The sequence below is a fragment of the Bufo gargarizans genome, chromosome 6, assembly GCF_014858855.1.
Source record: "Bufo gargarizans isolate SCDJY-AF-19 chromosome 6, ASM1485885v1, whole genome shotgun sequence".
NCBI classification, from domain to species: Eukaryota; Metazoa; Chordata; class Amphibia; order Anura; family Bufonidae; genus Bufo; species Bufo gargarizans.
Window position 1 is genome coordinate 271,104,323 of NC_058085.1, and position 16,019 is coordinate 271,120,341.

General features: G+C 42.3%; 1 protein-coding gene across 25 annotated transcripts in view; it reads right to left on the reverse strand.

Moving 5' to 3' along the window:
- SORBS1 (sorbin and SH3 domain containing 1) overlaps nt 1–16,019 on the reverse strand; it is a 336,387-nt gene that overhangs the window by 32,110 nt on the left and 288,258 nt on the right. For all 25 annotated transcript variants that reach the window (XR_006390469.1, XM_044298962.1, XM_044298981.1 and 22 more), the window contains 2 exons: nt 6,307–6,476; nt 718–803 (listed from right to left, as the gene is read on the reverse strand). Coding sequence is in view for 24 of the 25 variants with exons in the window: in XM_044298962.1 (XP_044154897.1) it covers nt 718–803; nt 6,307–6,476 (256 nt within the window). In the remaining variant the exon portion in view is untranslated. The remainder of the gene's footprint in view (nt 1–717; nt 804–6,306; nt 6,477–16,019) is intronic.

Below are 16,019 nucleotides of genomic sequence, written 5' to 3' on the forward strand. Positions count from 1 at the left end.
CATAAGCTCCCCCTTGTGGCAGGTACATGCAGCAATAATTTTATCATTTAACTGTACATATTTTTTAGATTTTGAGTTCTTTATAAAAAAACAGCTCCAACCATTTCACAGATATGTAAAGAAATGAATTTGCACAGGATGTTGGACTTAAACATGTATTAGTAAAAGTTGGGCATTCAGCTAAACGAAGACCTGGTGTTGGTAAATCTCTGCACAGGTGAATCGTGTCATATCTCTGCAGTCAATAAAAAAAATACTTGCTTACAATCCAATGGTGTCAAGTTATTGGCCTGCTTAACGCAATCAGCTCTATTGCAGAGAAAGAGAATAAAAAATATGGGCCAAAGTGCCCTAGAAAATGTAAAAAATTCTGCCCTGATTTTATGTCAACAGTGTTGACCTGATGAAAGCAACACTACATGTACATTCCAGGAAGACGTAAAAGAACCATTTGGTTTGGGTTAATCATTAAAATTTGCAATAAGACAATCTATCATACAACAGGAAGGAGTAGTTACATGGACGTTAAAACTTTCTCAAAGGGGACAAACAATCTAATAGGTGTCCAGTTCTCAGTTTTAACACAATTAATTGTATTATTTTAGTACGACATCAGACCTAACATAAATGTAATGTCATGCTATAAAATTAAAAGTTCAAGCTCATGCATGTTCATGTAGCCAGCAGTGTCAACATGTTTATTAGGTGGAAGTATACCTCTTTGCTGTCATAACGCCTACGCACAAGTTCTTCAGGGTGATCCATGTATTCGAGTGGTGTAAAATGTCTTGGAGATTCTGAATCTAGTTTAAAAAAAAACCAACAACAAATTTTCGATTAGTATCATGGAATGTTAAAGCCGCTGGAACACACAGGTTGAGACGGCACACAGGACAGTCTAAAAACCATTTCTAAATTACTAAATCACTGCAGCCAAACTCTTCAGAATGCTTGTTTGTGATCCCGCTGACATTGACTAAAACCGTATGAGAAGGTTAAGAACTGATGGACGGAAATTGGACAAAACAATTACAATGCCGTCTCAAACAGGACAAAACTGAATCTAGCAAGGAGATGTCAATGATTGATGTGAATATGGATGCAATTTAAGGCTCTTGGCACTTCTGTTGGTTTTAACAAAATCTTGGTGTAACCAAATCCAAACTTTCTGTGATTGCTTTTAGGATTAAATAAAAGGCAAGCATCCTTCATGTTTAAAACTCAGGATGGGTCATCAGTATCTGAACAGTGGAGGTCTGACTCCTAGGAACCCTCCTCACAGCTGAACAATCGTAGCACCGTATAGCACCTCAGACCCATTCACTTGAATGGGTCTGAGATGTGCCAAGGCCACGTGACCAATGAACATGACATCACTAGCCTAGGAAGAGGCTGCGGTCTCTTCACACAGCTGACTGGTGAGGGTGCTGGAAGCTCGACCCTCACCGATCAGAAACTAATGACACGTGAATTTTGGGTAGAATCTAAAAATTAAATGAATATAGAGCTACTTCTAATAAATGACTGGAGAATATTGGAGATTTTGAAACACCAGGGAAATATAATCATGAGCAAAGACTCCCCTATACAGAGAAGATTGGTCTATATGGCCCTATACTTCAGTGCAGTCCTAAGTGAGACAGCATTAAAAAAAATTGGTGATCCTTAAGTTACACATTTGCCAGTTCAGTCTAGAGGTCACCGAGACCAAAGCCAACTAAGATATTGGGGTTTGTTATGATCTAAAATATATCCAAGGCTGAATATACGAAGGTGGTTACATTTCTTTATGCACTGCAGCAACAAATCCCAGCACATGTCAGCTCAGAAGGAACACAGACAGGAAGCACAGATGTGAATTCAAGAGGGAATGAAGGTGGATGACAGGTAGAGATGGTCGGTCACACATATGAAGTGTCACATATCGGCAAGATGCAGAAAAACTCCACCTCCAGTGACTGCTCCACCATCACTCGGCTGATTGTTGTTTGAATCCAAATTGTAAGATAAAGGAAATGAGACAATATCTCCATTATTTAGCGAGTCAACACAATCATGTTCTAGATTAGCATTATCATGATCAAAATTGTTAACGTTTAGGCAGCTCAGTCTTTCCACAATTTCAAATGAAGACTGCCGTGTAGGTAGACAAGGCTTCTCTTCAACACCGTCTGAAGGCTTAAGTAGGTGATCTATATGGCTTTCCTTTGATGGCTCAATAATATCAGAGTTTTTTTCCAAGGTATCTGAAGACCTTTTTGGACTGTCCTGAAGTGGCTTCTTTATTTTGAAAGGAAGTGGACTTATTAGATATATATTTCTCTGAATAAGCTGCCGGTCAGAACGTGCTGTGGTTTTTGAGTCCTTGGCCATTTTCTGTTCATGTCTCCGAATAGTAGTAAACCTTGTGTAGGAAGCAGGACAGGAACTCTTACAGGTGTTCATTTTGTATCTTTGGGATGGTTTAATGGTACTGTTGCAACTGTCATTGGATGTGTTAGAAAGCTGGTCAGTCTCATCTGTGCCTACGGAAAGAGTATCAACTAAAGCAATATCACTGAGGTCAGAACTCATCTCTTCCACGTTACTACTAGGGGTGGAGGTCTTCTGAAGAGGGAGCTGCATATTTGTATCTTCATTTTTCTTCAGTGGACTCTCTAGAAAAGACTCGGCAGAGCAAGCATTCACCACTTCTGTTCTTGACTGTGAAGGAGTAGGGGAGACACTTGGTCCATTAGATATATCTAAGGAAGGCATTGACCGGGATCTTTGTATGAGTTGCTCAAAGGTCGATACACGTGAAGATACAGTGTGCTTAGGCACATGATCAGAGCCCTCAATCCCAAATTTAAGAAAGGATCCATGCTTTCCGTCCTTCTCAAAATGGTTAGCAATATCCCTGACATTGGAACACGACAAAGCATTATGCAGGGAAGATCGGTTAATATGGTGCATATTCCTGTACATCATGTTGAACTCGGTGCCACCTGACCTGAGATTGGATGTGAATGAACTTTTTGCAGAGTTCATGGTGTACTCTTGCAGGCTCATGGCGCTGCCTGACTTTACCTTATAATCCTTATAGCATTTCCCCAACATATTATCCACACTTCCACTGGCTGGAAATGCACATGTTTGTTTGCTTTCAGATGATGTCAAAGGTTCCAGCAAGTTCTCGCAGCTCTGTGCTTTCTGCATGGACAGCGATGAACTCTGCGTGTGCCGGCAGGGGTCCTGGACAGCCACTATAGGTTTGAATCTGGAGGGTAGAATCTCACCTATGCAAGCTTTTGCAGCTGACAAAGAGGACTTCTGCTTAAACAAGCTGCCTAATGAATTACTACCACTACATGTTCGCTTGTTTAATGAGGAATGAGAAAATACATGAGCGTTCCCACCTGTGGGGTCCATGTGTAAGCATGAAGAATAGAACAAAGGCACTCGGTTAAGATTGCAATAATTAACACAGACTTAATCACGGATATGCAGTTATTACTCAAATAAACCCTTCATCGGGTTTCTAAAGTACCGTTGTCTCTCTATTATCAGAGGAGTCCAATAAACTACTTTCCATAATTTTCCCAGGTGTATTAATTTCATACAAACACATGGAAGCGGTAGACTGCACTACATTTTACATCCAGGGACATTCAGATTTCAGCAAAAATGCTTAAAGGGGTTGTTCCATGACAGACACATATCTCCAGGAGACCGCTGCTCCATTCAGAATGGGGGAACAGAGGGTCCCTAATCTCATAATCAGCATGGGTCATAACTGTTGGACCTCTGCTGATTAGACATGTATTCCCTGCTGGGTTGTTTCGGAGGAGCGGAATAAGTAGGAACAAATGTCTGATCAGCAGAGGTCCAACAGCTACAACCCCTGCTGATTATAAGAACAGGGACCCCGTGTTCCCTATTTCTGAATGGAGCAGCGGTCTTCTGGAGATAGAAGAGTGCTGTACTCCACTATCTTCACCCATCCCCTAGTGAATGAATGGAGCAGCAGACCACAAGTGCGACTTGCTGCTCCATTCATGCAGTGGAACGGGAATCTACTCTCCTGATCAGAGGGCACCGGTGGTAGCATGTTTAATGGAAAAACCTCAATATTCTACCGTTTTCAAACCAGCGCCTGGCTCTGAATACTTTTGCAATTGCATGTAATTAAAAATTTAGCATAGCCGCTGAGTTATTCAATAAAATGTATCTTATATCTGTATAGCGCCACCTGCATTTTTTTTTTCCTTATTTCTTTGACCTGCTCACTGAAAAGGCCGCACATGCTCAGTTTAATCCTTCAACTGCCTCCTGAGCTGTGATAGGTAGAGCATGGACACGCCCCCTGAGCTGCAGCACAAAAGACACTCCCCTTGAGCTGCCAGCTTGATATAATCTAGCAGAGCAATATATGGGGAGATCTCTGGATCCATGTGAGGTACAGGGCTGGTTCTAGCTTTTAGTCATGGGATAACCCCTTTAAGACATTGTCAGTCACTGGGTCAAGAGAATTACATACAGGACTGGTGCCACCTTGGTGGATGCCAGCTACCACTGGGCTTGGGAAGGTCATTTTGATCTGTTCTACACGTATCAGTAAAACATGGGGTAGACAGAGGAGCCTGTTCTGAATCGGTCACCTAATGAACCATATTTACTGAATCCATACCATTCATCCAATTGATGAATCAAAGGGGTGTGTGTAGGAGGATTTATAAAATACACCAAATTTATTTAAAGTGTAACGGTGAGAGACTGGATGCTGACAGCACCACCGATCGCTGAAACGAAGGGGTAGAAGCACTCAGCTGAGAACTTCTGCCCATTCCTTTTAGGCTACTTTCACACTGGCGTTTTTTGCGGATCCGTCATGGATCTGCAAAAATGTTACATTAATACAACCGCATGCATCCGTCATGAACAGATCTGGTTGTATTATGTCTTCTACAGGTGAAACTTAAAAAATTTGAATATCGTGCAAAGTTCATTTATTTTAGTAATGCAACTTAAAAGGTGAAACTAACATATGAGATAGGCTACTTTCACACTGGCGTTTTGGTTTCCGTTTGTGAGATCTGTTCAGGGATCTCACAAGCAGTCCAAAACTGATCAGTTTTGCAGTTAATGCATTCTGAATAGATAAGGATCCGCTCAGACTGCATCAGTTTGGCTCTGTTCCGTCTCCATTCTGCTTGCAGCGTTTTGGTGTCCGTCTGACGAAACTGAGCCAAACGGATCCGTCCTGACACACAATTTAAGTCAATGGGGACGGATCTGTTTTCACGGACACAATAGAAAACGGATCCGTCCCCCATTGACTTTCAATGGTGTTCAAGACTGATTCGTTTTGGCTATGTTAAAGATAATACAAATGGATCTGTTCTGAACGGATGCATGCGGTTGTATTGATTGAACTGATCCGCACCAAAAGCAAATGTGAAAGTAGCCATAGACTCATTACATGCAAAGCGAGATATTTCAAGCCTTTATTTGGTATAATTGGGATGATTACGGCTCACAGCTTATGAAACCCCAAAGTCACAATCTCAGGTCCCCTTGTTCAGGGGGTATGGATTAATTAGCTGACTAGAGTGTGACACTTTGAGCCTAGATTATTGAACCTTTTCACAATATTCTAATTTTAAGCTGCATTAATGCAATTCCTTTTAATTTGCATTACTGAAATAAATGGACTTTTTTGTTTTTGTTTCATCTGTATAGCAATGACGGATCCGTCATAAACACCATTGAAAGTCAATGGTGGAAGGATCTGATTTCTATTGTGTCAGCAGCGTTTTGGTGTGCGCCTCCAGAGCGGAACGGAGGCAAACTGATGCATTCTGAGCGGATCCTTTTCCATTCAGAATGCATTAGGGCAAAACGGATCCGTTTTGGACCGCTTGTGTGAGCCCTGAACGGATCTCACAAACGGAAACCAAAACGACAGTGTGAAAGTAGCCTAAGTGACGGCCTAAGTAGTGGCAATTTATCATGCCATGTGCGCCCCTTTAATCAATTTGGTGCACTGTTTTGTAGTATACAGTAAGTATGCTTTGTAGCTCACTATTATTAAATGACTGCTAATGACTCCTAAGACAATCACATTCTCCTTCCCAAGAAGGGTGTGATTTGTTAGTCGCAGTTCTCTGACACATACATGACTGCCAAACATTCCTCAGAGACATTATTAGCACAGTGCCTTTGTTTTTAAAGGTGAGGTGTTATCATCTTGCCAGTTTGCCTTTCAAAGAAAACCTAGTCCTCCTGACCTCGATGGGGCCACAGGGCTGTTTTTGGTTCACGTACCTTTATTGGAGGCAGAGCTGGAGGGGCGTCTGTTCAGGCCGCTCAGTCCCTGGAACGGAATATCTCCTCCTTCTAAAACATTTTTATAGATCTGCCTTTCATTCTCGGAGAGCGGAGGCTCCGGGGAAGTCTCTTTGGCGCAGTTGAAGTTGTAGCTGGGTATGTATGAGCTGCACAAAGACACAAGAACACGAGCACACGGTGAGGCAGACTTGTTTCCTGTGAAGAGACTTTTGGTAAATCCTATTTTCCAGTTCATTAGTGTTTGTTTAATCGGTTTCATAATCTTGAAAGAATGCAAATGTTTGCAAGGAGTGAAAACAATGGAGCAGTCCCTCTGCAGGCAGAATGAAATACCAGCACAAGTCACTTAGGTGGGTCAGCTTCTGCTGAAGTAGGAAGTTCAACCCGTTTCTGAGATGTAAAAGTAAGTAATGTATTGCTTAACCTCTGGTCACCTAAAATGTACATACAGGAATTCCCTATTATACTTTTATTGAAACTGTTGGCTTCATGATTGGGCACAACCCAACCAGGTGTATCTACGATACCTGGATAAATGAGAACCTTCACAGACATATTCCAACCAGGTGTGTTCATACGATATGTACAACTGGTGTTCAGTCAGTTAAACTACTGTGACATCACAAGTGGGTTGCATTCAGGTAAGCTACTATGACATCACAACTGGTGTTCAGTCAGGTAAACTAATGTGACATCACAAGTGGGTTTCATTCAGGTAAGCTACTATGACATTACAAGTGGATTTCAGTCAGGTAAACTACTATGACATCACAACTGGTGTTCAGTCAGGTAAACTAATGTGACATCACAAGAGGGTTTCATTCAGGTAAGCTACTATGACATTACAAGTGGATTTCAGTCAGGTAAACTACTATGACATCACAACTGGTGTTCAGTCAGGTAAACTAATGTGACATCACAAGTGGGTTTCATTCAGGTAAGCTACTATGACATTACAAGTGGATTTCAGTCAGGTAAACTACTATGACATCACAACTGGTGTTCACTCAGGTAAACTAATGTGACATCACAAGTGGGTTGCATTCAGGTAAGCTACTATGGCATCACAAGTGGGTGTCAGTCAGGTAAACTACTATGACATCACAACTGGTGTTCAGTCATGTAAACTACTGTGACATCACAAGTGGGTTGCATTCAGGTAAGCTACTGTGACATTACAAGTGGATTTCAGTCAGGTAAACTACTATGACATCACAACTGGTGTTCAGTCAGGTAAACTACTGTGACATCACAAGTGGGTGTCAGTCAAGTAAGCTACTGTGACATTACAAGTGGATTTCAGTCAGGTAAACTACTGTGACGTCACAATAGTGTTTCCTTTAGATTAGCTGCTGTGACATCACGATTGCACCGATCAGGCACGTTTTTGTGACATCACAAGTGGTGTTCAGTTATGTAAGCTGCTGTGACATCACAAGTGGGTTTCAGTCAGGAAAGCTTGGGGGTGGACATACAACATGTGACACCAGCTGGAAGTCAAGGGGTCTGCAAACTATTCTTGCCCAGGGGTCCTCTGTTATGGGGGTCTGCCCTTGAATATAATAATATAGTGGCAAGCAAAAAATCTCCATCTACGGTTCAGTGAGACAGTCAGCAGAATACAGGCTGCTGCTTCCATTTGCCTATATTTCATCTAAGAGGCTGCAGACACAGTCTGTCATAAAACAGCAATAGCTTTACTTTATTGATGGATTTCTCCCACTTTTAATAAACTACTAAAGACAAAATCAGCCCTACAGAGTTAGGCCTCATGCACACGATCATTGTTTCATTCCGTGTCCGTTGTTCCGTTTTTCGTGATTTTCTGCGGACCTATTAACTTTTAATGGGTCAGTTGAAAACTCGGCTAATGCCCAGTTTGTCATCCGCGTCCGTGGTTCCAGTCCGTCAAAAAAATATAACCTGTCCTATTTTTTTCACGAAAATGGTTCGCGGACCCATTCAGGTCAATAGGTCCGTGAAAAACGCGGAGGAACACAAGATTGTCATCCGCGTCCGGGTCCGTTTTTTTCCTATCATTTGCATGGCAAACTTGACTTAGACTTTTTTTTTTTTACTTTCCTTCATGTCTGGTGATCCTCCAAAAATAAAGGAAGACACACGGAAACAAAAACGGAAACGGATCACGGAACAGCGGAACCCCATTTTGCGGAACGGAACACAACAACGGTCGTGTGCATGAGGCCTTACTTGACTAAAACTAGCCAAAAGAACTGGGTATTATTGTCACTGACACATTTGATCCTCCAACGTTCTTCTACATACGTGACACTACAGAAGTCTGGCGCTTACGTTTCCCTATCCATAAAAATATCAAATTGGCTGACTAGACTGACTAATGTTAAAGGGAGAGTTTCAGAATATTCATCCGTGAGTTTTGGCACATTTCAGATCTCTAATAAGAAATACTCAAAATCTGTTACTTTATGGGGAATGCAAGTACTTACTAAAACATACATGTTGTTAAAGCGGACATGTCCTCTTTAAGCAATACAAAAAACTTCACCACCCCTGCCCACAGGCTGTATGTGGTATTGCAGTTCTGCCCGATTCACTTTAGTATAGTGGGGCTGTAATACCAGGCACAACCCATGGACAGGTTATCTAATCCTGCACAACCGCTTTAAAAGTGAAACCCCACACTGGAGCTTTAAACATATAGGAGAGCCGCATTCTCTTGGACGCATTCCACATTTTAAATAGGCCATACACATTAGTGCACTGTAATAGAGTACCAGGTCTCTTTAATGAGGTGTTATTCCAATGTGGCATTATTTGCTGAAAACCTAATGATGTTTAATTTGTTCTAAAGTAATGGCGACAGATACAGGAATGAGGATAACCATTTTCTAATATATATCCATTCCCAATTCTGCCTTGCAGTGTTGCCATGTAGCCCTAGCCTTATGCTCAGCCTTGGTTACTTGGTAATTTATAAAAAGAAATGAAAAGCAGGAGGGAGGGAAGGTTATTTTCCCCTTTTTTTTTAATTGAAACATTAACTTTCATGGTTAATAGGATGTCTCTATTAAAGAAGCACTCTCACAAAAATATTTTATTCTCTGACCTGTTAGAAAGGTACATGATGTAAACTGTAGTGAAGGTAATCTACTTATTAGTGTTTATTTGTAAGTTATCCACTCCCTTCTGATCCTCAGCTTTGTCATGTGACCAGCACTCGGACTTTCCAAATAACATGGCATCTTATATGTGGACAGGAAGCCACTTTCTCTATGTATTCCTATGGGAGCCTCAATGTCAGTCTCATAGGAATGAATAGAGAAGTAACTGACTTCCTGTCCTGTCAGTTGCAGATCAGAGTGTTGGTCACATGACACAGCTAAGGATCAGAAGGGAGGTTATAACTCACAAATACAGACACTGGTTAGAAGATTATCTTCACTACGTTCCTTCCAGGTCACAGAATAAAATTTTTGTGGAAGTGGTTCTTTAAGAAGGTGGTCTATCTGGCGCTGACTGGCAGAATAAATGTGAGATCCTGGATGTTACTGTCACACATGTTTCGGCTCTATGGGGCTGCCGGAGACAGCCAAGCTTCAGTCTTAAAAATAAGACTGTTGGAGTAAACTGTGGCAAATTTATCAAAAGGTGTGTACCCCTTAATAAATTTGGTGTATGTTGGACTTTACTAAAGTCACAAAATGAAATCTACGCCTGGTTTAGATTTGTACCAAAATATCTCCATTTGCATATATCTGTCTAAACGTTTTACAATGCAATTTTCTGCTCAAACTGACTTCTTGGGGGTTTGTTTTACACCAAAAACTGGTGTTAACAGATTCATAATTGTGGACCACAGACTTGCATCATTAATAGGGCACTCTGGATGGCTCTGTTAATGGGGTGGCTCTGTCTTACACCCTTAATGGGAACCTGTCACTGGGATTTTGTGTATAGAGCTGAGGACATGGGTTGCTACATGGCCACTAGCACATCCGCAATATCCAGTCCCCATAGCTCTGTGTGCTTTTATTGTGTAAAAATAAGGATTTGATCCATATGCAAATTAACCTGAGATGAGTCCTGTATGTGAGATGAGTCAGGGACAGGACTCATCTCAGGTTAATTTGCATATGTATGAAATCGTTTTTTTTACACAATAAAAGCACACAGAGCTATGGGGACTGGATATTGCGGATGTGCTAGTGGCCATGTAGCAACCCATGTCCTCAGCTCTATACACAAAATCCCGGTGACAGGTTCCCTTTAAGTCTAGATCTCCCATCGGTATTTGGGTCAGTGATTTCAATCAGTGATGGTGAGCGAAAACCAGGAGTGAAGTTTCCACAGAGATAAGTTGTTATGGAAAGATTTGCTCCTGTTCTGTTTTTCTGACCTGCACCTGGTTGTGGCTGTCCATCACTGAGGGAAATGACTGTCCAAATACTGAAATGTGAACTAGGCCTAGATGGAGGAGCTACGTCTGGCAATGTTGATGGGGGACCTATGGCAGCAATGACACTCTGGCTATTGTTTTGGGTGCGAGAACAGTATCTGGGGGAAGAGCTTATTCTTTAAAAATTAGTTTTCCACATTATCTATTGTCCCTGAAGGCAATTCTTGAGAGTTGGCACGTATGGAAATTGTGCTCATTAGAACTCATTGGACCACTTAATTTGTAGCAATCAGTGTGGATCTGTGGACGATCTCGATCACATCAGAGGTAATGGCAAAGTTACACTTTACAAGTCATTTCTGCATTCTATGTCTAGCCAACAATCTCAATTGTCTGCCAATTGGTCAATCCTTTGCATGAACCGGTGGAAAAGATGTCCGATCTACCTGAAGCATGTTCTAGAGCAGGAGGAGCTGAGCAGATTGATGTATAGTTTTGTGGGAAAAGATTCGGCAGAACTTGTAATTTATTTATATTCATCCCTGTTCTTTCTAGGCTTAGGAGTTCAGTGGATCGACCTACTCAGGGATTGACAGCCTACACTGTTTAAAGATGGCCATCACTGAGTAGGACCGCCCACTGGACTCCTAAGCCTAGAAAGAGCAGGAAATAAAGGGGTTGTCCAAGATTTACAAAAAACATGCTTTCTTCAAAAAAACTGCTCCACTCTTGTTCATGGGTTTTGTCTGGTATTGCAGTTCAGCCTCACTGGAGTCAATGGGCAGAGCTGAAATACCGCACACAACCTGTGCACAACGGTGGTGCTGTTTTTGAACACAAGCAGCCATGTTTTTACAAACCCTTGAATATGATAAAATACAAGTTAAGCCTCCTTCACACGTCAGTGTTTCTCGGATGTGTGCTGTACATGTTCTCCACGGACAGCACACGTCCCCATTCATTTTAATGTGTGTATTCACACATCAGCGTTTTAGCACGGATGCATGCTTTAATTTGTCCGTGTTTACGGATCCATCACGTCCATTATAGTCTATGGCATCCGTGTTTCACGGATCATTAAGAAGAGATGCTTTGAAAATTATTTTTCAGCTGTTCAGTGTCAATGAAACACCGATGCAACACGGACAGCAAAAACGGACACACGGACCCAACATGGTTTCATCACTGACCACCTGCTCACGGATTTGAGCACAGACACGGACGTGTGAATGAGGCTGAATCTTTTCCCACAAAACTATATATCAATCTGCTCAGTTCCTTCTGCTCACAGCACATTTCAGAGACAGGTTCCCTTTAAATTTCCATGAGTTCTGCCGTAGCTGCACATTATGGTGGCTTTTGCTGTGTTCTAGTCTAAAGTTTACAAATCTTGCTGATTTTGTCCAAATGATTTAGTGCTGCCAAACCCACACACATTCCAGAGCTGGAAACTATTCTACGAATTAGTAACACGCTGAACACTGGAGCCTTTAAAACTCCCTTCCACATTACGTAGAAGCACAACAGGTCTCACCTGACAGCTACCCCACCCTGCACCCAACAGCGCTGCCCCATAAGAACACAAGGATCGTTCTTTCCCTCCGTATGGGCGTTTTAATACATTCCTGCAGAGCAGTCACCCTTGCAAATCCCAAAACCTTCTCCTTGGGGGGTATAAATGACGGCATGAAACAAACGGAATGCAGTTACTGCACTGAAACCCCTTGTTTATATGAGAAATGTCATAGTAAGTCCCATGTAAAGAGCATGTATTACTCTGGCCACTCCTGGCCCTATCTGCACACGGGTGCAGGTTTACAAATAGTGTTGAGCGAACTTATGTTTTCAACTTTGGCGTCCAAGGTTTGGGTTTGGGTTATCCAAGTCCATAGTAGTGGAATCCATAACGGAATTCTTAGATAACCCAAACCTTGTACGCCGAACTTGAAAACAGAAGTTCGCTCATCATGTGTTACTTGTGTTTTTTGGTGCAGATTTGATGCGATTTTACCCTTACCCTTGCATTGAAAAGGCTGAAATCCGAAAACACACAAACAACTGCCATGCTGCAGGTTTCAAAATCCACACGGCAGGTCAGTTTCCACACGGAATGAAGAAGCAAAGTGTACGTGAGATTTGTCTAATGTCATACACTTTGCTGGTACTGTATTATGCTGCATACTGATTCACTGAACGGTATTAGGCCGTAGGGCTCATGCACATGACTGTATGTTTGGTCCGCATTTTTTTGCGGATCGGATGATGACCTATTCACTTTAATGTGCTGCAAAAGATGCAGACAGCACGCCATATGAAGTCCGCATCCGTATGTCCGTTCTGCAGCCCTGAAAAAAGATAGAACATGTCCTATTCTTGGCGGTTTTGCGGACAAGGATAGGACGTTTATGGTAGTTTGAAACACAATAGTGGCATGCACCTAGCCAGGATCTGTGCTTTGCGGATCTGTGATTTGCAGACTGCAAAACGGATACGGTCATGTGTCCTTATGGTCATGATACGGTCATGAGTCCTTATTCACACAGTCAGTGTTTGGTCAGTGATCTCCATCAGTGATGTCCAAACACAGAACAGGTGCAGATCTTTCCCTCGTGCCTTATCTCTGTGGGGGCTTCAATCCTGGTTTAGGCTCACAATCACTGATAGAAATCACTGACCAAAACACTGTGTGAATAAGGCCTTACGCTACGTTTTTCTGCATGAGGATTGGCACAGAAAAACTGTGTAATCAGCAACATTTGCAGGCAGCAAACCAATGGTGTTCATAAGAGCCATACAGCAAAATCGGTGCAGCAGCGACTAATCCAGTACAGCTGGAAGGTATGATGAATGTTAGCTGCGTCCTTGTCCGTATAACAGGAAGAGCATCATAGCTTCGTGGTCACCACTGTTGTCTCACAGCACTGCCTATAAGAGTTTCTATTCCTATAGGCCCAGGGATGTTTCTTGCCCTTTTGATGCTTGTGGCTAAAGGTGAAATGGTGTCTCCAGACTAGAGATAGGAAAATACAAGAATGGGTGGAACTTGCTGCCCCTCTACAGCGAGGGAAGGGTGCAGTGAGGTTCTCGGCTTGACTTATGGAGGAAGATTTGGCCAGCATGGTGGCTCAGTAGTTAGCACTGTTCCCTTACAGCAGTGTTCCTCAACTCCAGTCCTCCGGGCCCAGCTGCCGGTCATGTTTCCAGGATTTCCTTAGTATTGAGTAGGTGATATAATTAGTGTCAAAGCACCAGGACTTACTACAGGTATTCATTCTATGGGATCTTCTCAAATCATGACCAGAAGGTGGGTCATGAGGGCTTGGGTTTGCGGAACACTGCCTTACAGCACTGGGATCCTGGGTTAAATTTTAAGCAAGAGGAACATCTGCATGCAGTTTGGATGTTCTCCCAATGTTGACCTGATATCTACCAAATTAGCCCCAAACTCCAAAAACCAACAGAGAGGCTAATTGGCTTTCTATTCGAATGTGAGCTCTCCTGAGGACAGAGGCCATACACATCAGATGCAAGCTGGCCGAACTTGATGATTTTGTGAGGATCGGTGGACTGTGACCCAACCCTCCCTCCACAGCAGATGTCGGCGGAAAGAAAGATTGGCCATGTTGTGCTCAATCCTTTTTTTCCTTTCTACCTGTTAAAACTCATGTGCGTTTGGCCAAACTATGTGTCCATGAAGGTCAGGAGGAACAGCTGATGGCTCATTTAGCCACAATATTATTTGTGCACGGGCAACTTTAGTCCGTGATGTATAATACTGTCATTTAAAAAATAAAATAAAAAAATTGCAAAAAAAAACGATATTGCATATTCCTTAAATGAACGATATTGCATATTCCTCACATGAATTCTCCATAAATACTGCACAATATTCTTTCTACACCCCACAATCCTGGTAGGAAAGTGTTAACATGTTAATAAGAACAGATATCCGCCCTGAAGTGCTGAATGCAAATCCTGAAGAGATTTTCTGCATAATTTAAGCTTTTAACAGAATAATTTACAGATCGCTCAGTACACCCTCACCAGATTAGATTACAGCAAATGACACCCCTTCCAAAACCTTAAAGGGATTTAAAAAGTAGGTCAAAATGTAGCGAGATCATCCACATCAGCGACCCAACGTATCCTTGAAGTAGACTTTTACAAGCCCTGCCAATCACAGAAGCACCGTCTTCATGTTTAACAGCACAACCCCTTTGATACACAGACATAGCAGAGCTGAATTTGTCATAGGCGATGATAACATTTCAGTTCAGATAATTTGCTATCCACATATAGCAGGGCTGAGTTTGACATTTGGTACAGCCAAACATGATGGGTCACGTTTTAGATGCCGCTCTTAATATAGCCGTGCACAGGCGGTGGATCCCCCGAAGTTATGACCATTTAGGACATACAACTTTTTTTTTAAACCTGGCACGAGTGCGGGGAAGTCGCAGATTGCGGCGCAGAACACCTTTGAGCCGCAATCAGTGCCAGAAATACGGCTCATTGAGACGCATTTCTATTTCATAAATGACCCCCGATGTCTTAATAAATGCAGGTAAACCTTGGACAAACTGAGAGTTGCTACATCTCTATATAAAACCATAGGTCGCATGATTGGATATTACGAAGTGTCGTCCGCCTTTCCTTGTCCTATACATTAACATCACTCTGACACTAGCGTTGCCCAATCCGGCAGCCAGTTCTGGCATGAATGGCCATTTATCCTGGAAAGTGGCCGGATAACCACTGGATCCCATTCTAGTTAGGGCTCATGCACACGAATGTATTTTCTTTCCGTTCCGTTTTTATTTTGCGGATTCCGTTTCTGTATTTCCGTTCCGCAAAAAAATAGAACATATCCTATTATTGTCCGCATTACGGACAAGAATAGTACTGTTCTATGAAGGGCCAGCTGTTCCGTTCCGCAAAATACGGAATGCACGCAGATGTCATCCGTATTTTTGGCGGATCGGAAAATACATACAATCGTGTGCATGAGCCCTTAATGGGGATCCAGAGGTGAACGGCAGTATTCGGCAATGCTGGGTACAGTGAAATTCGGCATGCCGGATTTCATAACGCAGATATAAACGTACTCTAAATGGTTATTATGAAGCAAGATTGGGAAGGTGTCACAAGTTGTATGGGTGATTGTCTGTGTAATGGGGACACTTCCATAAATGATCTCTTGATACATAATAGCAGCACAAAATCTGAAATTCTATCAAACAAATCAATTGCATGCTACAAAAATTGTACAACAAAGGACAAAAGTGTAGGTGCTAAGCACCCCTGACTGATA